Source organism: Oreochromis aureus, linkage group 11 (assembly GCF_013358895.1).
Source record: "Oreochromis aureus strain Israel breed Guangdong linkage group 11, ZZ_aureus, whole genome shotgun sequence".
In the NCBI taxonomy this organism is placed as follows: Eukaryota; Metazoa; Chordata; class Actinopteri; order Cichliformes; family Cichlidae; genus Oreochromis; species Oreochromis aureus.
In genome coordinates, this window is record NC_052952.1 from 8846242 (window position 1) to 8869215 (window position 22974).

Here is a 22974-nt window from a genome sequence, read left to right on the forward strand (position 1 = left end):
CATAATGAGACATTAGTTATAGTAGGTCTCTAAGTCCATCTTAGTCTATCTAAGTCTTCATAACAACAACATAATAACCCATGCCTAGAGTTTTAAGGGTTTTAAGAATGTTCTGTTGGGAAAATTCAGCCAAGAGTGTTTAAAATTTCGACCCCAATTCCACAAAAAGTTGGGACACTGTAAATAAAACCAGAATCCCATGATTTGAAAATCAAAAAACCGATATTGGGACATGTGGTTCTGTTGGCTTCATCAGGTGAAGGCCTCCAGCAGCTCGCAAACCAGAATCAGCACCTCCAAATCTGAGGCCATTTGAAAAAGGGTGGAGTGCCCATAAACCGATAGGAGTTCAAGTATCTCGGGGTCTTGTTCAAAGATGGGAAAAAGATCGACAGACGAACATATTAAATTAGTTATTTTACTATTTCAGGAAAAAATAGTCCGAAGGGTGGCTGGCCTCCCTTAGAGATAGGGTGAAGTTCGGCCATCTGGGAGGGGCTCAGAGTAGAGCCGCTGCTCCTCCACATCGAAAGGAGCCAGTTGAGGTGGTTCGGCATCTGACAAAACCTCCTGGGTGATCTCCCAAATAGTTGGCCTGGGAACGCATTTGGTATTCCCCGATGAGGAGGTGGCTGGGGAGAGGGAGGTCTGGGCTTCTCTGCTTAGGCTGCTGCCCCGCTAAAAAGATGGATGGATGGATGGATAAACCGATAGCTCCAGGAGGAAACATATTAAATTAGTTATTTTACTATTTCAGGAAAAATAGTATTTTGACTTTGGCAGCAAAACATCTCAAATAGTTGTGATGAGGCTGGAAATATAAATGCTACTGAAAAAGAAACAGCAGGAGGAACATTTTGCAACTAAGTAGGTTAATTGGCAACAGGTCAGTAAAATGACTGAGCATTTTACAAAGGCAGTGAAAATTGTCCAATTTGTGAAAAAAATTCAGAATAATGTCCCTGAATGTAAAATTGGAAAGACTTTAAATATCACATCTACTACACAGAATCTGTGAAGTCTCTGTGCGGAAGGGACAGGATTGTGATATTCAGGACCTCAGGCAGCACTGCATTGCCATGGGAATCACTGCATGGGCTCAGGAAAACTTCCAGAAAGTGTTACTGATCCACGAATGGAGGTTAAAGAAAAATCTACATCTGCGAACACGATCCAAATACATCGAGGCAAACTGGAAAGCTGTTCCACCATCAAACGAATTGAAATTTGAGATTCTTTTTGAAAAACATGGAAATCACATCCTCCAGAGTATAGAGGACAGGGATCATCCGGGTTGTTACCAGTACTTAGTTACAAAGCCTGCATCACTGATGGTGTGGAGGTGCGTTAGTGCCCATGCTTCTATGCAGATGGAATCTTTTTCAGATTGTATAAGACAATACTAAACTGCATACTGCATCTACTACAACAAGAAAAGTCCAGGTGCTAAAAATTTGGCCCATCATGAAAAGTGAGAAAAGTAGGACTGAAAACTATTGAGCAGTTAGAATCCTGACCTTTTTTTTCTTCTTTTGCAAAACAGTTTTCTCAGTTTAAATATTTGATATCATTCTATATTCTAAAGTGAATGAAAAATGGGCTTATGGGACATTAAAAACATTTAAATCTCTTTTATTTACACTTTACATGTACATCTCAACTCTTGTGGAATGGAGAGTGTAATTCCATCTCAGTGAACTTTTTAAAAAAGCTTTATGCCTGCTGCAAAATTAATTTCTAATATCATACATCATCATCCCTTTTTAAAATGATTTTATTTTTACAATTCCATTGACTGATACATTTCATCACTGAAGTATCAGAGCTAGAGAAGACAAAAAGACTGCCTTTTCTCCCTCAGTTTAATTTTTCTGGAAGCAGATGGACATTGGCATAGCAGCAACATTACAAAATAATATAACATGAAACTGCCTTTAAAAATTAGACATTGAAAATATGGTTCAGTGACAGAAATCAACATTAAGCGTAACAGTAAGGTTCTGGGCATCCACTTGCACTTGTAGACTGGGAATGATTCTGTAAGTCTCTGGAACTGCATTACAGGGATGAAACATCATTGTTATAAAAGATATTGACTAATGTGATGTGTTGATCATGATGTTAGAGGGGACTAAAAATATAATGGACAAAAATCTTGCACGAGTGTTCTGGTTATGTTGAATTTATATGATGCACATCAATTTGATGCTAACCGAATCATTCAGTGACAACTTTAGCCCTACGGATGGAAGCACTCATTTAGGAAGAAGGTCTGAATTTTTTATAAATTAGCTTACCATTCAAAAACAAACAATATTATATGTCTCGTTAAATACATTTGTATGAGTTGCTATGAAAGGCATAATCATTCTTTTGAAAAATAAACAGAATTCTGTATTCAAGCATTCAATTTCAAAGGATAAATATATTTTCATTTCTCTGCATCACTCACAACAATGCTCACAGACAGTGTGTAACAAAACAATAAAGCAACCTATTAGTTAAGATAATTTTAATGCAAAAATAAGAATATATTACTATGGATTTTATATGTGTATTCTGTTTCCATTTAAAGATTTAGGTTACATGCTCAGCATTGCAAAACTGCTTTTATATAGGAGAAAAAAAATTCTCAGAGTGCGCTCTGATCTTGCTTTGTTTTCTATAAAATCATCTGTCACTTTCATTATATAAATAGATTTTGTAACTTCATATTTTCAGTATTGCTTATCAAAGAACTTTTAATAGTGTTTTTTTTCCTATTCTTTAAATTTTTCACTTTCGTCTTGCCTCTCTTGATCACCATCTTCCCCTGTGTGTGCACTCGGCATCTTTGCTGGTTCATTTTTTCTCATCTGTGTTGAGCTCTGCTTCACCTTCTACCTCATTATCTTCTCCACTGACCTCTGCATTCACCTTGCTCTCTTCTTCTTCACCTGACTCTTTGGTAGTGCCCTCTTTTGTTTCGTCCTCTTCTTGATTACTGTTGCCTCGGCTACTTCTACTGCTATCGTTCTCTTTAGTCTCGTTATCTGACTGAGTCGTCTCTGGATCGTTGCCGTTTCCCGTCTTTTTCTGTTCCTCCACTGTGTCTACATCATTAGTGTGATCCGTAGTGCTTTTTTCCACCTCACTGTGGTCTTTATCTTCCTTCTCGTCTTCCACAATTTTCCCCCTTTCACCTTGAGAAGACGTATTGCTTCCATCCTCAATCTCCTTACTGTCCAAGGCCTTATCACTGCTAGATCCATGCTCTTCACCATTAAACACCTCCTTATTCTTTTCTGGATCCTCCTCCTTTTCCTCTTCTTTTACCTCCTCCACTTTCTTCTCATTTTCTGCTATGTCTTCTCCTTTTCCATCTTTTTGTCCATCGATTTCTGTTTTTCCTCCTCCTTCCCCCTCTTTTTCACCATTTGTCTCCTGGTTATTCATCTTGTTTTCATTGCTAGGTAAATCACCTTCTTCTCTGCCATTTTCAGTGGCAACCTCTTCTTTTTCTTCTGGCTTTTCAACATTCTCCTCTGTTTCATTTGTATCAGTAGCATCAAGTTTCTGTAATGCAGTATAACCACAGAAGCAATTAATATCTCTAAATATTTTAACAGACTCACTATGCTGAATTCTTTCTGTGATCTACACTGTCCTGTTGATGCTATGGTTTGTTGGTGCTATCTGTCTCTGTACACCATCACAGTAGATTTTAAATCAAACATCAAGAATCAAGAAACAATAAACAGCAATCAATTATTGCCTTACTGTAACTGTTTAGGAATTACAGCCATTTTTATACATAGTTTTTAGAGGCTTGAAAGTAATTGAACAGTTAACTGACAAGCGGTTTCATGCCCAGGTGAAACCAGTCGGTCCCCTCATCAGCTTAACAAAAATTAAGCAGAAAAAGATCTGGAGATGATTCCAAGTATTTGGTATCTTTTCCCTCGAATTCTCAATGTGATGTCCTAAAGACATGAAAGAAACATAGACATATGAGACCTTTGCACTGGCCCACTCAGCAAAACCAAAAGGACTGGAACACCATCGTTTGTTGGTTAAGAAAAAGGCCTCCACAACTTCTAGACCAGTCAAGAAAACTATCAAGGAGCTTAGTCTAAAATGAAGAGATGCTTTCATAAATGGAAAGAGAAGGTGCAAATCAGTGGTTCCACTGAAGAATGGGAAGAACATATTAGACTTTTAGCAAATATCTAAAAGAGCCTACACAGTTCTGGAACGTTTTCATCTGTTCTTTGGTCAGATGAAATCAAGAATTATGGAAAGATGGGGAGCATGGAGAAGAAAAGGAATAGCCCATGTTCCGAAGCATACCACATCATCTGTCAAACATGATGGACATATGGGAATGTATGGCTACCATTGAAACCAGGTCACTAGTGTTTATTTATGATGTGAATGACGAAGTAGCAAGATAAACTGTGAAGTGTACAGGGTTGTACTCTCTGCTCCGATTCAGCCAAATGCTGCAAAACAGATCAGACGGTGCTTCACAGTGCAAACTGCAAAAGCAACCCAAGAGTATGTCAAGACAAAAAAATCTGATATTTTTCAATGGTCAAGTGAGTCACCTGACCCTAACCAAAAAAAGCATGTTTTTCAGTTAACTGAAGAAAAAGCAGAGAAACCCACAAACAAGCATCTACTGAATGTGGCTGGAGTAAAAACCTGCCACCTCAAGAAGGAGGAAGAACAGCATTTGGTGATGTCCATGGGTTCTAGACTTCAGGCCGTCAGTCAGGTAGACTACAGACTACCACTAATGGCTTTCATTATTAGTATTAAGAAAAATACAATTTAAAAATGCTTTGTTTAATAACTTGTGAGTCTGAAAATGAGGGATTATGTATAAAAATGACTGTAAATATATATATATAAAATAAAAAGAGAGAGTGAGTAGTGTATGTTGACAACCGCTTCAGCTCCATTGTCTTGTAGTGTTTGGCAATCAGCATTTCCTTCATCAAACTTCTGTTCCAGTTCATCTAGAAAAACAGACATTTTTAGCTCTGCATGCAAAATCAGAAGCTCATTTTACAGAGAGGTATGTGATTCTTTAAAGTACAGAAAAAAACAAGTTAAAGCATGTTTTCCACTTGTGTTCCATCCTAATGTGCAACATTGAATACTGAAAAGGCTTGTTGTGGGCCAGTACAACATAAAGGAAAGGTAAATAAAGAGTGTCCTACTATCCTGGTATAAATACAGTAGACTTAACTGGACTCATTCAGAAAAAAACTATGTAAAATACAGTATTACAGTAGTAGACAGTGTTAATGATTACATGTAAAAAAACATCAAAGTTTAAGTAGGGTTTTTTTCTCAAAGCAGATGAATATAGTGTCACACCTGTAAAAGCTCGCCCTCAAATCTTGTCATTCATTGGGCATAAAAGAGCCAAAGTGTTCCTTTATGTGCCCACTGCTCATCTTTTCAAGACCCTGAAACCAAAATTTTCGCACTCACTGCAAATTAATTCATTTTACAAACCCAGAAAATCTGTCCCATAAATATGGGTGCTTTTATTCATCCTTCAGTCAGAGACTTGTTGAAATTATTCAGCTTTTATTCAGCAGACGTTGCCAAATTTGAATCAACGCAGCACAAGAGTGACACCTGCTGGTCTAAAGGAAAAGCACCCAAGATAATTTGATGCAAGTAAACAACTTTCCCTAGACAATGGGAAGTGTGCAGGAGAGAGCCAGTAAACATTTTATAAGCTCATTTAGTGATCTAAATTTTACACTGAATGTCTAATATTGTCTTCATCTTTATTTTCACCACTGCAGTAATCATCCTAATCATCACCACAGGTATGCAAGGTAGATGGTTTTCTCCTTTAACCATTGCTTTTGTATGATAACACACAACAAATATGATGACCCGAGATAATCATCCAACAGACTAGAGGCTTGTAGAAGAAATCCTCCAGTTTCCCCCGAGGAAGCAACGTTTCATCGTTCGCAATACAAACAACTGTAAAGAGAGACTGGGAGTCTAGGAATTTAAATGAAGACATTGTACTACAACTCCAAACAAGCTCAGCTCAGCAAGGCAGTTCTGTTGGCGTGTGAAAATGGATATGGAGCTTTTCTATTTTCATGTGAGCATGTGCATCAAAGACCTTAGAGTAATTAACCCTAAACATAAGAGGAAGACAAGTATACGCTCTGATAAACAACATAATTACACACTTGTTTTGAAACACTGGATGAGACTGAAATTTCTAATCAGGAATGAAAAAAAGAACAGTGCAATTAATATCTTTAATATTAGTTTTCCTTTCTACACATAGCGGTTAAGGAAGAAAAATGACTCCGGTAGAGATTAGAAGAGTTTATGGAGACATTTAATGCATTTCAAATGCAAAACTGATTGAAGTTTAGCCATGGTGGGAGATGAAACGTTATGGTAATAATAACAGACCTCTTTAAGAATATTTTATGGAAATCACCCCGCATTCATTAGGAGTGAGGGCCAAGCGATTGAGTGTAAGCAGTAAGCAGAGGAGGAGCTGCTATGACTCTAAACATCTTAACATGATTTAAGGATGAGGAACAGGCTCATGAAAATGCTAAATCAAATTAAATATGATATTTAGAATCTCCCCCTTCTTTCTCATTCCAGTATATCCGGAGAGTCTGGCTTTGCAAATGGTCGGACTGCTTTATGTATGTGTGTGCAACTGAGTGTAAAATGTGTCTGACTTTTCCTTTCATAATCAGGCAAACACACACACACACACACACACACACACACACACACACACACACACACACACACACACACACACACACACACACACACACACACACACACACACACACACACACACACACACACACTCCCTCCTCCACAAGGCATAAGCAGACAGAGCACACCCACATTTCAGATGATGTGCTGCATCCATTAGTAAGAAGTAAAACTGTATGCAACTGCAAGCAGATATAATTACTCATATAAACGACTCTTGCTGGCATTATCTTGGAAGGTAAAGTTACAGATGATTGTCGCTCCAGAGAAATGCAATAAAACACAACTCAAGATGAAGTGATAGGCTAGACAGATTGCACACGTGCACACACAAATACAGTCTGCTTTTAGCCATGCAGGATTTTTTTTTGCTGATCTAAATCCTAAAATGCATTGTTAAAAAGTTGCCAAATGACATTTCATCAAATTCAAGTCTTAGCAAAGCAGGTATTTTATCATTTTGCCTACCAAATGTAAAGGATTGCTGAAATCTTGTGATGTTCTTAGAAGCTGTAGTGAAGAGGTTAATACAGAATTTAATAATCAAACATGAGCAAAGAGATGCATTCTACAAGAATGTTTCAAAGATTTTCCACTCCTTGGGGAAGCACTTCAAAGTCCAATAAACTTCTCCACAGGACATTTTTAACCACTATTGCAAAGGAATCTGTGAGTGAGTCGTGTAATCTCTACACTGTTCTTTTTGTTGTTCTGCAAATTATTCTCTAATTTGTGTTGGGACTTTTTAGAAAACCAATTAACCCAGGTAAAACTCTTCTTTACCTTGTTTTTTTTAACCAAATCTTCCTTACAGAAAAAGAACTACTGTGCTCTGTCTAGTATCTGTGGATACTAGGTAGGATAGATATTTGTTATTGCAACATTTTTGCTGCTGATGATCACCAGGCAAAATAACCTCTGACAGGGTGACACTTGCAGTAGGTTGTAACTCAGAGCAAAACAAATCACTGCTTTACACAGTAAAGCCAGTTTCTGCTGATCCCTTATTCACAAGAGGGTCACTCTGCATGTTTGATTTAGCGAGATGCCCTTCCTGACACAACCCTCAAGGGACTCGTGTCTCCCCTCAGGATCGAGCTGGAGCACTTTCACTTGTTAAGCGAGTGTGTAAACTACTACACTGTGGATGCACCACACTACATCACACAGTGTGTGCTTTTATTTATTTATTTGCTTGGCCTCCAAGAGCCTGGTCTACTTTAGCATTAACTGTACTGCAGCTAATAAATTCTCAAGTCTTGAAATACTACTTAATGGACCTAAATCACTTCACACATCACTCCTTGTATTTCACTGGACAGTACAGTAAATTGCATATTTACACCCAGATGATTTAATCCACTCAGCACGTGCCTGAGTTATAGTTGGGTGTAAAACAACATACACATTGATTTGGGATGCTGCCACTCAGCAAGTGCGCTCCGGTCACTAACCAGGGTCCTGTTAAAATAGGCAATGACTGTATGGCTACATGGGAGACCCAGCTGCTGCTGGCTTTACATAAATCTGATACCCAGAAAAGCTGAGCAGCTAAGAATAAAAATGGTTGACTGGTGTAACTCTTCCATTCTGTGACACCACGCTAACATGACTTGATATTTATAATGCTAATGATTTGTAAATGAAGATTTGATGACTTATATGTCACTCACTCCAAATCAAACCTAAAGACTTTGCTCATAAAGACAGTTGGAATCTCCCTTCATTGGTATTATTAGAATGGTAAGATCCACCAGTTTCGGAGCATCCGTTGCCATTACTATTAATATTATTGTTATATAATGGAAGTCCAAAACCCTGCCATGTCCTTTTAAAAGATATGGTATATTGAAATGTCTTGCATTAAAAATAGACACAAGCTGTCTACACTGTGGCATTAAGTATTTCTTATGTATAGCCTTTAGCTTTGAGATTTGTTTCCAAGATACATCTGGAAAAAAAATGCCATGCACTTTTGCTCCAGTGAACATTTTCAATTGTGTAGAAAATTCCTCATATCTCCTTTAATGCGCAGCTCTGTGCTTAGATAGCTTTGACATTAAATCAAAGAAAACCTTTGCTTAACCATGTTGCAACCAGACAGCCAAAGTAATATTTATAAAGGTCACAGCTTCTGTTAAATGTTTAAATAATTCATGGAGCTTTTTCTCCTGCACTGTTCTCAAAGTTGCCTGAAATCTTGCCATTGACCGTTTTCATTAAACAAAGGTTTTAATCTGAATGAATGTCTAATAAGTGCAATATGAACACATATTAAAATTTGATTTCTTTTCGTTTCTACACAACTGAAAGAAACATGAGAGCATGACCATTTTATTCCAAGTCCAAGTACTTAATGCTGTTGAGCTGTAATCATCAAATCTAAGAAAACATTGAACGCAATTCCTTTCTCTAATAAATCAAGCACTGATAGTCTTCTGTAAATTTCTTTAATTACTAATTGATTTATATATTATATTTTTCATAGTTGTTCATGTTCTCTTTATCCTCTAAACTACATTATATTGACTAAAACTAGAAGAAAAGACAGAAAAACACATTTTAAAATGCATCGTTGATGCCATTTGCTTTCATTCCTAAACCTCTCTTTAACAAACAATATAAACTTTAGATAACCACAAATGTCAGGTGTTTACCTTTGCCATTTACAGTGTAAGTCAAAGCTGTTTCAGTCTCTCAGACTAATATTAATCCCACAAAGACTTGTGATCATATCACAATCACTCACACCAAGCTCTGAGAAATGCAAGGCAAGCCTGAAAAGTAGACTAGATTGAACCTGATAGACATGAGGAACATTTGTGTCAATAAGAGTGTCACACATCACCCTAACACATCACCGTCACAGCCGGTGCTGTTGTATGTCACAGCCAAAACACTTGTTAACAGATGAATGTGGCAGATTAGTACAGCTTCCCTGCTCTTTAATCCAGTAATCCTGCATCAATGGGTCATGAAGAACCTTTTTCTGCTGTAGTGAAAAGGAGGAGATGAAAGGAATAGAAGAATCCACGAAGAACAGACAAGCATGGCCGTGTTGTCGGAAATGTGACATATGAGCGTGTGCACAAATGCACATAAAAACAGGCATGTGCACACACACACACACACACACACACACACACACACACACACACACACACACACACACACAACACACACACACACACACACACACACACACAAACCACACGTTGTAAGAACTTAGCAAATGAAAAAAAAAGTGGTGCCATCATTCATCCCTCACTGCTTAGCCTCTTTCTTGACACAGGCACACGATTTTAGATGCACACTCTCTTTGTGTACATGTCTCCTGCCTCCTAACACTGGTTTGAACCCTATTTCGCTCTGACAGGCATTATAGATACATATGCTAACAGGGCTAATTCCCCCCAGCAGAATCACATTTTATGACACCAGAGGCTAAGGTTTGATCTGGTTGGTTGGCTTGTGCATACACAAAGGCATGCAGAGACAAGCATAAGCACACAAACACACATGCACACAAGCTCGATCACTCATGTCCAGCAATTTTTATTTCTCTCACATTCAACTTTCAAATAATACAAAGAATGGTTTCTTTTTTTTTCCGCTCCCCCTTTCTTATTTAAAACTGACTTCAAATCAAAGCCCTTTTGAGAAAATGTACACTGTACATCCTTCATAAAACATACATAAATACAACAGAAATTCAACTGGCTTCTGCTACCTTCAAAAAGATAGAGTAAAGTACAAGAAAGGAGGGAGCCATGCTATTCAGACATGAAGGTTCTGTGTAAAGTGTATGCCCTTGAAGTATTAATGCAAGTGCAGAAATCATGTGTGTGAAATTCAACATCTCTAGATTTATATTTTTAAATAAAAGGCATGATGAACCATGTTGAAATACTGGCTGCTCTGGAAGTAAATAGAATTAGAAGTAGAAAGCCAATTTTTAGCTAAGCTGATGCATTGTTTTTACCCTATTTCTGAGGGTTTCAAGCTGCAAAGAATCCAGATTTTCCACAAATTTTCCTATAGTAACTTCCTATAGTAACTAACTACAAAGTGAAAACAATGTTTAGCTTCCAGTTCTAATCATTATTTGTACTGTAGCTTGCATTACATCCACTATTTATTGCATTGTGTGCTATTATTTCTTCCTACAAGAAAACACATCCTGGATTAAAAGTATTCCACAAAGAACTATTTCCTCACACAAAAAGTTATTTAGGGAACAAAATAAACATAACTTTTCAGTACCACCTGACCCTTTAATTAGTGCCCCATCCACCCCCCACCAACAGTGTTAATGTAATAAGTAGGCATGTACACAGCATGTAAAAGTTCAGATAATCAGTAGAACCCTGCTCTGCCTTTGCCTTTCCTCTCTCTCCTCTTGTGCATACCTTTTTATCAGTAATTTCTTCTTGAAGTACAAGGCGCTTTTGTTGATTTTCAGAGCAGCAATTTGGCTCCAGCGAGGGGCCCAGGCAACTAAAAATCTGCTTTGATGACTCTGAATGGAGAGATTATCCAAATGAAAGGCAATTATCCAAACCCCACCCATCCCTCTACCCGTTAATATCTCTCTGAGCTTTTTTTTTTATTCCATCCAGTACTCATGCTTCATCATCCCTTGGTTATTCATCAAATTCACTGTTTGATTCCACCTGTTTTCCCTTTTCCTCCCTTCTCCACCTCCATAATGTTCTACTCACTTCATCATCTCAGCTTTTTATTCCCTCTTCTCTCCTTCTTTATCCCCAATCACCTGTCTAAACACATCCTTTTCTCCTTTTTCGGTTACGCTTTTCTTTGTCTCCCCTTTTGGTTCTGCTGCGTTCCCCTTCTTTTCCCAGGAGAGCCATTAACTGAATTGGCCACAGAGGCCATTTAAGAAAGAGAACACTGATAAACATTCCATTTCTATTTTGAGGCTAGCAACAACTGCTAATTGCTTCCATTCAAGCTGTTTTTGAAAGAAAAGGCTAACACTGGCTAAATTGGACCAATAAGCTTAGAAGAATAATAAAGACCGAACCGACAAGCAATGTGTCTTTTTGGTTAAGTCTTTTAACCCACACATTCTGGTTATGTTTCATGCCTTCACAGTATAGTCTGGGTTAATTCCCTTCATATTAAGCATGTTTTGAACTACAGGTTAATTTAGAACGTCTAAAATAGCATCTCTGAAATTAACAAATTGTTAATAATTATTAAATAATGTTTCAGAGAGCAGGAAGAATGTATAGTTTAGGCTACTGGATGGTATCTACCATCACACAATATCATGCCCTGTTTTACTCAACACATGAAAACATAACAAATATAATGAATTCAAACATATTTTATCAAAAGCGGAAATCACAAGAACATTCTGGAACTGTTTTGAGTTATTATGTCTAACCATTAAAACCTTACATATGTGGCATTTTCACATATGCTTCCCAAATTCACTGAAATGGCAGCTCAGGTGCCTTTATAATTGCATGATGCTTGATTTAAATATCCTCCTCCTTATATTTTATGCCTTGAGTAAGGAAATCCCAGAAATACGACACAAAGAGGTTCTGTTGCAAAAATCTTTGAGCTCCCACCTCTTCAACACAATCTTATCACTGCTCTCTCTTTGTAAATGCAAAGAGTACTTTTTTAATGCCAAAACCCAGATTGCACTGGCATAAGACATTAGTAAATTTGACCTTATATCTCTTGGCTGGCTGGGAATACTTTGGTGAATATTGATATATATCCAAAATCCATCGCAATCGTATGGGTCAAATTTGACCCTGAACAGCCTCAGGGTACAACAATTTATAGTATAATATACAATTTTTAAATACATCTCATGTATTTTGGGTCACTTTATAAAAAGTCTTAAAATTCAGTTTAAAAGAATGACATTTAGGGTACGTTTTCTGCTGTCAAATGTCAAAAAAGGCTATATTTGACCCGAACAGTTATGCAAGGGTTAAGCTGGATGTCTTTGTTACAGTAAGGTCAAATTCATTTCATTCATTCCAAGTTTGCTGCACGAGTTGTCACACCTCCTCTCCCTTCTCTCTGCTCTCACTCACCATTGTGTTCCCTCTAATGAAACAGCAAAAGTAAAGGCTTTACAATATATCACATAGAAACCTCTGAAATTAGTCTTAGTCTGGCTCCTAAGAACTAATAGACGGTGAGTAATGGGGACTGGTGAAAACACACACACATAGACACATGCACTTAAAAACTAAACTCCATGTTGTAAACACAGTGAGTGCACTGCAGAGGGAGAATCTCCGGTTACAGGGTCACTCGGTCTCGTTTGTCTTTTTTCCCGCTGTCATCGGCTTGCTTGTCCTTTCAGTCTCATCCCTCACTCCAAAGCCATCTTTGACAAATACATTTATAATGAATTGATGCTTTTATTATCATATAATATCTTTTGTCTTGGTTCCAATGTTCCAACACATCAGAGATCTGAAGTGTGGGTTTCATGCTTTGTACTTTCCACAGCCTCTGCCAGTCTGGCAACCTTTTGGCTGTGTTCCTTTTGGCACCAGAACGGGGTGTATTTACCTCATGCCCGGCCAGGGCAGGATTTCCCAAAGGGAAAATAACACCAAACACCTCTGTGCTGCTTACAATCAACATAAAAGGTGATATGAACACTGTGTTCCTGTTGCGAAGCCAAATATTAACACAACACTGAATTTAACCTGCCTAAGATGATAGGCTAAAGGCAGATTTTTATTGTTGTTGTTGTTGTTGTTGTGTAAGCCAGTATTTGTTCATGTTTCATTTGAGAACCAAAAAAACAAAACAAAACAAAAAAAGCAATAAATAAAAAGAATAAAGATGTCTTTGGGAAATAAATATACTGCTTACAGTGAATTCAGGACCATGGACAGAGACAAAGCAGGCTGCCATCGCATTCACTCTGTCTTTCTATGAAACCAAACAAATAAGGAAACATTGTGTCTCACTAACATGAAAGGACTAAAAAAGCATTGTACAGGTCAAACGGTGAGGACTGCATGAGAAAGTGAAATGTCCTCAAAGCCATTTAAAGATCTCTTATGTCAGATTTTGTTTTCTGAGATGTCTGTTTGTTAATGTAATTTTTGCTCAATGTCATCCAAGGGGACCAATAATGCAGTATGGTTTTCTGTGCCTGTAATATGACGTGCCACACAATCTGATACAGGCAATTTTGAGGGTGACATTACAGGCTGCAAATGCAGACATGCACATACGGACACAGAGAACACACACACACACACGCACACATGTTCCTCAGTTCTGTCGTTTGATGCAAAATGCCACCTCCTCTGAACCACAGTCACAAATTCTCCATGCTCTTTTGGGGGTTCTGCTGTCTAATCCCCTGCCAGAGAGCAAACAGGCAAAATCTATTAAGAGCCACAACATGACGTAATGTGGTTCATACCACAGAATCAGTTATAACAAGGTCAGCAGCAGTCTGCAGAAGATTTGCTTTCCTTTGACTGTAAAAACTGATAATCATAAAGACAATGGATGAATGGATAGATGGATGAATAATAATAATAATGAGATTAAGAGTCCCAGAGCAGCAAACCCTCCTAATTTCTAAAAAAAGAATGGCAGGTGGCAAACTTTCTGTACGACATTATTATATACGTATCACAAGAAGATGACGTAATGTGTTTGTTGTAATAAAGGTTAATGTCATCATGTTAGACCTACTTTTAATATTTCATGGCAAATATTTTGCAGAGCAACAGTGCCACTGTGTGGACATTTACGAATGCAGCAGGTTACATAAGATTCCAGTGACAAAGCATTACATCATATTTTTGTGTATGTTAAACTCTCAACAGTACATAAGTACCACTTGCACACATCTACCATACTCTGTAGATGAAAAATGAATACAGAAAGTGGTGATGATGATGATGACAGAATCACAGGAGCATGAGTGTTGACTAACTATTGCTAACTATTGGTTCTTGGGTATATTGCTACCCATGAACTAAACTATGTTAGTTCTTGGGTAATAATATGTCAAACACAAACTTTGATTAGATTCCTTTTGTATGATTTTTAGTCACTAGCTCATTTTTATTAAAATGTGACTTTTTTGATGGTGTTGAAACAAGTAAATACTACTGATTATAACTCTATGTTTAAATATATATTACAAACAAACTACTTAAGGATATAATTACAAATGCAAGCCGCAAAATAATATGAGCAAGAGGAGATATGACATTAAACTAATTAAAGCAGCGTTTCACTGCTATAATTTTTATTCAGTGTAGTCAAAGTAACCCTTGAATATAAACCTATACTATCTACAGTAGCAATGCTTTCCTTTCTTTGACTTCGGGATGAATATGGCCCCACTGAGCTTAATAGCCACCATGAAAACAAACAGGTGTAGATATTAAAATTTCACTCCTGTTCATGGTGATCTTTTTCGTGTTTTTGCATTACCATTGTCGCCAGGAGTCAAGCTCTGTCCACTCTTCCTCTTCTTTAAGGAAAGTAGTCTGGCCTGAGAAATCTCTCTTACAATGGAGGACAGGCGTTCCTTGTTGTGGCTTGGAGGCGAGGCCTTAGGAGACTCTCCATCTCCACTGTCACTGCTCTGGACCATGGACTTACCCTGCAGAAAGTAGCAGTCAGATTTAGTCAGTAAGAAACTTCTCAAAATCATGACTATGGAGAGTAAAAAAAGACTTACATCTTGGCTTTGCTGCATCAGTTTATCTAAAGCTGGGATTTTGAAATGAATCCTAACGGGGTTTTTTTTGAAAAATGACTAAATATTTTAAGATTCACGATGAAATACAATTGTGCAAGTCCACTTGATCCTAAATTTAACTCAGGCTTAAAATTTAGGACTGGGGATTCTAGACCACCATGTTTTTACATCATTATTTGCTAGCCATGCCTAAATAATTAAACCAGCAGAATTTTTCAGGGAAATACACACCTCCTCTCTGTGCTTTGCATGTTAAAGAATCCTGGAAAAGTTTTGTAGCTTGGATTATAAAATATAAACAAATAAATAAATAACAGCTCACTAAATATTGGAAACGGTACGTGGAGTACTGACATTTTCACTCTGTTTTGAGAACCTGTAGATGGGTGGCAGAGAATAAGATTTCATTCTGTGAAAAAAAGAAAACAGAAAAAAATGTTGACATATATATTTGATACTGCAAAAATGATTAACGAATATTGACTTACATACATGAAACCCATACATAAAGCATTGAAGTGTAATACATTTGAACATGACGTGTGCAGTTATATATGCATGTATGTATGTATATGTATACATATATATATTTAGTGTGTACATGTGTGTGCATGTACATGTTCATACTATACATATTTCAGAATATTTAGTGGTAGAATAGTTATGTTAAGCTTCTACATAGTTTATGTCTTGCATATTTCCACAACCATATCCATAATCACATACTGTGTATGCTACCGTTGTATATAGTGTATTATCTTACTTATTTTTTATTTGTTTGTATTTTATTTGTATTTTTTGTATTTTCCTTCTGATATCTGTAGCTGAGCTGAGGTAACTCAAAAATTCCCCTGTCGTGGGATCAATAAAGTCTTATCTTATCTTATCTTATCTTAAACAACATCTGTTCACAAAGTTCCTAATATCTTGTATATCTATGTTTGTTTTTTAGTCTGTCTTTAATTAAGACGCTCTTCATAGTTGTGTGATGTACGTGCCTATAATATCTATCTTTAATCATTTCAATCATTTCAAAAAGAACACCGTCATACAGATGGAACATGTGTGAGGATTGTAGTTTTCAAGAGAATTAAAAGCAGATATGTAGCCCTAAAGGAGTAATTAGTTGCCCCAGTGGAAAAGATCTAAACACAAACTGTACGGTTTCCAAGAAGCATCCCTGGTCGCCATAGTATTCTATTTTTAAAGTTCCACAGCTCTTCATGAATGACTCAAGACTACAAATAGTGATGGATATTAACGGCGTTCATGACTCACTGCTATTCGTGTGCAATTCTATTGTAAAAATGCTTGTTTTTATTTTTAATGCAGGCTAAATCAAATGCAAAATTTTAAATCTAATGACATCATTTTGCAGATCTTAGATGTGTGACAGTTTGGTAAATGTCAAGTCTTCATTTTTGTTTTTAAATCAAGCACTCAGTCGTAGGATAAAGTGTTACTTTCTTTACCCTCTGACTCGCCTCGTCCCTCTGGGTTTGGTGAAGAGCAGATCACTGTAAGGAAGCTTCTTAAACCTTTCTCTTCCCACAGCCACATAAAGCTGACCGCTCTCTAGCTGATTCCCCTCAGTCACCTGTTGGCCTTCATAGGTAAAGAGACTAGAACACACAAAGAGAATCAAAAACCTTATTGTTTACGTCATGTGTTTGCAGCACTTTACCAAAGTCAGTCACATCTGTGTTACTGATTGCTTTCAAAATCTCCATGTGATCGTTTATTGAGCTGGTTGAAAAATGAAGCATACCCACTTTTGTTGTGCCAGTAGAATGTATGTTTTCATATAGTGTCAGAGCAGATAGACTACCAGTTAAAAGTTTGGACACAGCTTCTTTAATGGTTAGTCATAAAAATAAAGAAAATTTACATTATAGATTCTCACTGAAGGCATCAACACTATGAAAGAACACATATGGAATTATATAGTAAACAAAAAAGTTAAATAACTCAAAACATGTTTTATATTTTAAATTCTTATATTTGATGTCTTCAGTATATACCTACAATATAGAAAGTAGAAAAATAAAGAAAAAACACTGAATGAGAAGGTGTGTCCAAACTTTTGACTGGTAGTGTACATTTTTACTTAAAAAAAAGAAAATCAGTTTTAGCAATGGTAGTAAATACATTTTGAGAGAAGAAATCAAAATTCAATAATGCAAATATATGAAGTTAGGAATAATCTGCTGTAACGGAAGCGCATATGTTGAAAGTCTGATGCTAATTAGTTTATATAATAAATCAGTAAGTGTGCAAACAAATGCAGTCCATACATGCAGTTTTTTGTTTTTTGAAATTGTCCACCTACCTTCTAACACCCCCGAGGACTCTTAAACCCATCTTCTCTGTTATCATTTCTAGTATCTTGTCAAACTGGCCCAGTATCCTCTGGTGGACCAACAGCCTCACTGCGGAGTTCAATATATCACCATTTGCCACCACACTATGGAAGGGAAATGCACACAGTTAAAAAAACAAAGGCAGAACTTTGGTGCAAACTGTTTCAGTTTCCGTTGTCAAGTCCAGTTTTTCTTACGCTACCTATGAAATTATCATCTACTTCTTTTCTATGTCCAAATTGGTCATATATTTAACTTGTGTATTTCATCCAAATAATGGGACAATTTAAGAAAAGTTTTTTTTCAAAGTGAAGTTAAAAACTTGAAAAATGAATATTCAGCTTACAATATGGTGCATGGCTCCTTGATGGGTTTCAGGAATCGAGCTGACACAATGATTCTATTTGGTGGAAAAGGTTTAATCTAAAAAAAGAGAAAAAAAAGAAACAGTCAAAAAGCGCCTATAAGTCTATATCAAACGTACAGCTGTTAATTAAATTTATCTGGAAAAAAAAAACTATTAATGCAGTTTTTAATAATGCACTAAGCTGAATGAGTAAACACTGTCTCATTTCTGTTTTGTGATAACAGGACTAAGTTAAAAGCTTGTTGGTGAATCACCTTGTCCACTTGGGATCTGGAGGCTCAAAACAACAGACCTGTATAAACTTTAGGGACTTTGCAGACCAATGCTCATACTGGAGTCCAAACAGAATGGGGACTTTACTAACCCTTCATCCTAAATACTGTATACAAAAGACTCATCAGGGTTAATAACATGCAAGCTCTAGAGTCAAAACTAGCAATAACAGTTTGACAGTAATTAAATTGCTTTGTAAAATCATTTTAACCATTTTTAGTACACCACAGTACAAAATAAAGAAAGACCAACATCAAAGCTTTTACTTCTAAAGGGAAAGAAAATCGCTATTGTCCACACTAAAATCATCTGTGATGTCCGTGACAGCAAAAGAATGAGCTCCCCTGTGATGTGAGGTTGCAGAGAGTAAGCTCTGCAGGTTTTGTCCCACCTGTAACCTACTGTGACTGTGAGACTAAGACTTGCATCCTAGGGGAGAATGGGATGAGGGAGGAGTTATATTAAAAGTCTTCTGGTGTGTGCGAGTGCAACCTGGCAACTGAGGTGTGAAGGTCAGAAGTAAAATTAAAAAATCTTAGATAAATAAAGGGCGGTGCATGTTCAGTGGTACACCAGTTTTCAACAGCAAGCCTGCACACTGCACACCGGGAGAAAATGCTACAACATACTACAGAGAGAGGCTTTGGAAACCAAAGAAGATGATAAAACATCACAATCAAAAATCCTGAAATCTGTTTGCTAGAGAATATAATTTTTTTTATTTTTTTGTGAGACCTAGCTAACCAATCCAAATCAGGAAGAAACCAAGCAAGGCACTCTAGGGACCTTGCACAAGTTTTTTTTTCTATTGATTTGTTTATCAATATCTGATCTTTCATTCTATAGTGGGCAAAAAGTCCCCATGGCTTGTTTTAGTGTCCTTGTACACAGTCCACTTGGCAGCAAAAAAACCAAAGGAAACTCCTTGTTCTTTCAGTGCATCATTTAAATGGAACCTCTGCCACATCACACACCTACTCAGTTATATCTTGACTGTGCACTCGCCAGATACCAGTGAAGTAAACAACAATTAAGAAGGTCATCTATAATGAAAGTTCTTGCAGCGGGTGATGAGACATAATCAAGAGCATGTTCTCTTTGAATGATAAACATGTTACAGTCAAGAGGAGCAGATGATGACAGCTAGTGTCTTTAAAGCTGTGGTCATAAGTTAAAAAAAATAAATTATAATAATTTTAAAAATGGGCTGCACACTTTTCAGAATACCCTGACAAAATTTGGAGTGCCCCATTATTTTCTCTGACAGCAATTAGCATGTCAAATTCTGCACCTCTTTGTTTTTTGACATCTTGTCCATAATGTAAATGAAGTCAGCAAAATTTGGTATTTTGGGTTCTACTAGACCGTTCTGTGCTTTCGCCAGGATACATTTTATATTAATTAAAAAAATAAATAAATAAGGAGGTCATGAACCTGTGGGCTACCTGACTTTAAGCTCCTTTGGCTCTGACTTCATTGATGCATTAAAGATGTATTAAAAGGAGGGATGATTATGATCCATAAATCAATAATGCATGGAAACTGAGACGACAACACAGTGATTCCTCACAGAAAACAATTAGAGGGGGAATGCTAAACATAACACCTTTCTTCAAGGATCTTCATAAAATCTTTACACTGTGGATGTTCCCAAATATATTTTTCATTTTGAGGCAGTTTTGGATGTTAAAAACTGGACGTAACAAGTTTGTAGTTGAAATGTAGCTACTTCAACACGATAAAGTGTCTGAAACTAAATCTAATGCAACCCATGGACTTGATGTAGTAAGAGAGCATTTGAGGCGTCTAGCTGGATTATTGGAACTGTAAATTATATAAACCATCTCTTCTGTCTCTTCTAATTGTTAGTATGAAGCCAGCAATATGAAAAAAATTCTGGGAATTCCAGGCTGTTAACACTGTTACCCTCTAACAACATGGATCTTACTGACTTTTAAAGCCCTTTTGCCGTACCTGCATTGGAAGGGTCTGCATCATTTTCTTCTTCCTGGAGCCAATCTGTAGATAACTAAAAACAAGAGATAACGTGAAGTAAAAGCTACGTTTCCTGTTCTGTAAGGTATTCTGCACCCCACACATGCAGAATAACGTTTTCAGCAGTTAGGGGTGAGAATTTGCTAACTGCTGAAAACTGTACCAACAGTTAAACAGCTCCAATTTAGCCACTTGTCGCATAAAGTCAAATACCAAATGTACAGCTTTTTACTGCACAAAATGTAATATGTTGTTATACAGAGAGCGTTAATTTCAGTTGTTCCTGCATCATCACAGCTGATATTCCAAACATTTTTATCTGAATATTTAAAGAAAAAAAAAATCTGCATGCACTTTCTCTGGTTTTTACTGTAAAAATAAAGAAGGATGGAGACAGTATGCAATCTTTTTGCATCTGGGATACATTAACTTCCCCTCTGCTGCTTCTCCGTTGCATTCTATGAATAAGTGGCTGCTCAAATCTCATTATCTGCTGCATGAGGCCACTTATTTTTAGGCTAGGGCAGAGTACACTTCTCTACAGTGCTGATCTCATTTATCACTGCCGTGAGTCAGCACTGGTGCAAAACTTTAAAGCCATGACTCAGTTCCGTGTCTGACCATTGGCTCGATTTGCGTATATATATTATATATATATATATATATATATATATATATATATATATATATATATATATATATATATATATATATATATATATATATAGTATATATGCTAATGTCAGCTACAATGATTATGAAACAGTAGGGACATTTCAAAAGAAATTTGCATGAGTCTCGATTAACAATGATTGCTAATGGCCAGCTTTCCCTCTTGAATGCATCAGCAACTGTTAGATGGTTTATGCCTGGTCATCTACAGCTGTATGCCTCTAATGCTTATAGACGTCTGTATAATGACACAGTGTGAAAGCCTTATAAAGGTAGGCTAGCTTATCTGCCTAAACCACAATTTATGCTTACTCTAGCTTTTTGAATTTTTCCCTCCCAGCAGCGACGTACTGCTCCCCGCTCCTCAGGCTGTCCAAGCAGTCAACTTTATGACCTCCTCTCGGTGTGTAAATGTTTCTCACGGCTCCAAAAGGGGCTTGTATGCCGCCCGTCACCTCTCTTAGCAAGGTTTCAAAGTTGCACACCCTCTTTTGGTTTATCACTATCCGGCGAGCCTCGTAGTATGGATCGCCGTTTCGAAACATGAAAACGTTCTTCACCACGGGTTGAGAGAGAAAGTTTGGCTTCTCCGAACTCATCTTTGTGCGTAAAAGCGGGCGGAGAGAAAAAAAAACACGTTACAACAAACTCACGGTTCAGAGGTACAGGCCATTATAACCTCATTAGAGCTGTTCCATTCTCGTCAAATGTTCTGGGTTGAGTAAAAATGTGTAATGAAGGCAAATCTTCGGCCAGCAGACTGGACAGAGAAAAATCCAGAGAGGGAAAAAAAATGCTTTCTGCACTTAAGAAAGTTGCTGATTAAAAGTATGATGGAGCGTATAAAAGTGCTGATGTTTCCCTGCGTTACAAATGTCAGCTGTCTGCAGAATCCCTCTCCTCTGCATGGGAAAAGGTGTGGAGTAACCGCTACAGCGTGTGCACCGCTAACCGCAGGTGCTGGTAAAAAGCCCAGTGAGTCTAAGTAGTTTCCTACTCTATGTAGACTGGGTATCATGGGAGCTCAACTGTTGGGATGTATCTATGGGAACAAGCCGTCGTCCCCTGGCCGATTAGAAGGGACCTTGCACTGCCATAATCATCAGGTAGTCAATCATTAGCTGATGAGACTGAGACCCAAGTGTTCAAATGCGCCCTATCAGTATGTGGGTAAGATAACAGCATATGCCCAAAGAGGTCCGTGATCAGAGAAAAATAATAATAATAATAATTTAAAAAAAAAAAACAATTTGTAACCAAATACTCCTGGTGGGCAGGTGAGAACGTTAATGAGGCACCATGAGACCAGGTCGAAGCCGTGTTGCTGGTGACATCCTGAAAGCGGGGCGAAAAACATGTTTGTTTTGTGAACTGTAATTATTCTGGAAACGCAGCACCTAGATATGTGTACCTTATGTACTTTTGCTCAAAAGTCAAAAGCCCCTGATTCATTTTAATTAATGCATGCAATGTTTCTATTAGAACCAATATTAATAATGATACTACTACTAATAATAATAATAAGAAGACGACGACGACCAACAACTACTACTACTAATGCACTGTCTGTGGTTGATTTCTGTGAACTTTTAAGCTTTCAGATAATTCAGAGCAAAAGTTCTACACAAGTAAGTATAATAAATATAATAAATATAACTAAATGTAATAAATATAGCCACCGTGTTGTACTTTTTTGGAGCCATTTTGGTGACATTGGAGGTGAGCGTTTGTAAGTGCGTGCATTACCTTAGAAGATGATGCATCAAGTGTAATTCATTTACAAAGAGAATTGACGCCTGGGC

At 37.2% G+C, this 22974-nt stretch overlaps 1 protein-coding gene across 2 annotated transcripts; it reads right to left on the reverse strand.

The window, feature by feature from the left end:
* Positions 1–1690: 1690 nt before the first annotated feature.
* On the reverse strand, positions 1691–22187 carry LOC116329593 (doublecortin domain-containing protein 2-like). Of its 2 annotated transcripts, none has more exons than XM_039619001.1 (9): positions 21826–22187; positions 20480–20534; positions 18212–18288; positions 17835–17969; positions 16978–17127; positions 15860–15914; positions 15235–15406; positions 4930–5000; positions 1691–3555 (listed from the first exon to the last, which is right to left on the reverse strand). In XM_039619001.1, the coding sequence occupies exons 1-9, from the start codon at positions 21843–21845 to the stop codon at positions 2842–2844; spliced, it is 1449 nt and encodes a 482-aa protein (XP_039474935.1). In that variant the 5' UTR covers positions 21846–22187; the 3' UTR covers positions 1691–2841. The 2 variants fall into 2 exon arrangements, with proteins under 2 accessions (XP_039474935.1, XP_039474934.1); XM_039619000.1 differs by having other exon boundaries at positions 21485–22187.
* Positions 22188–22974: the final 787 nt, after the last annotated feature.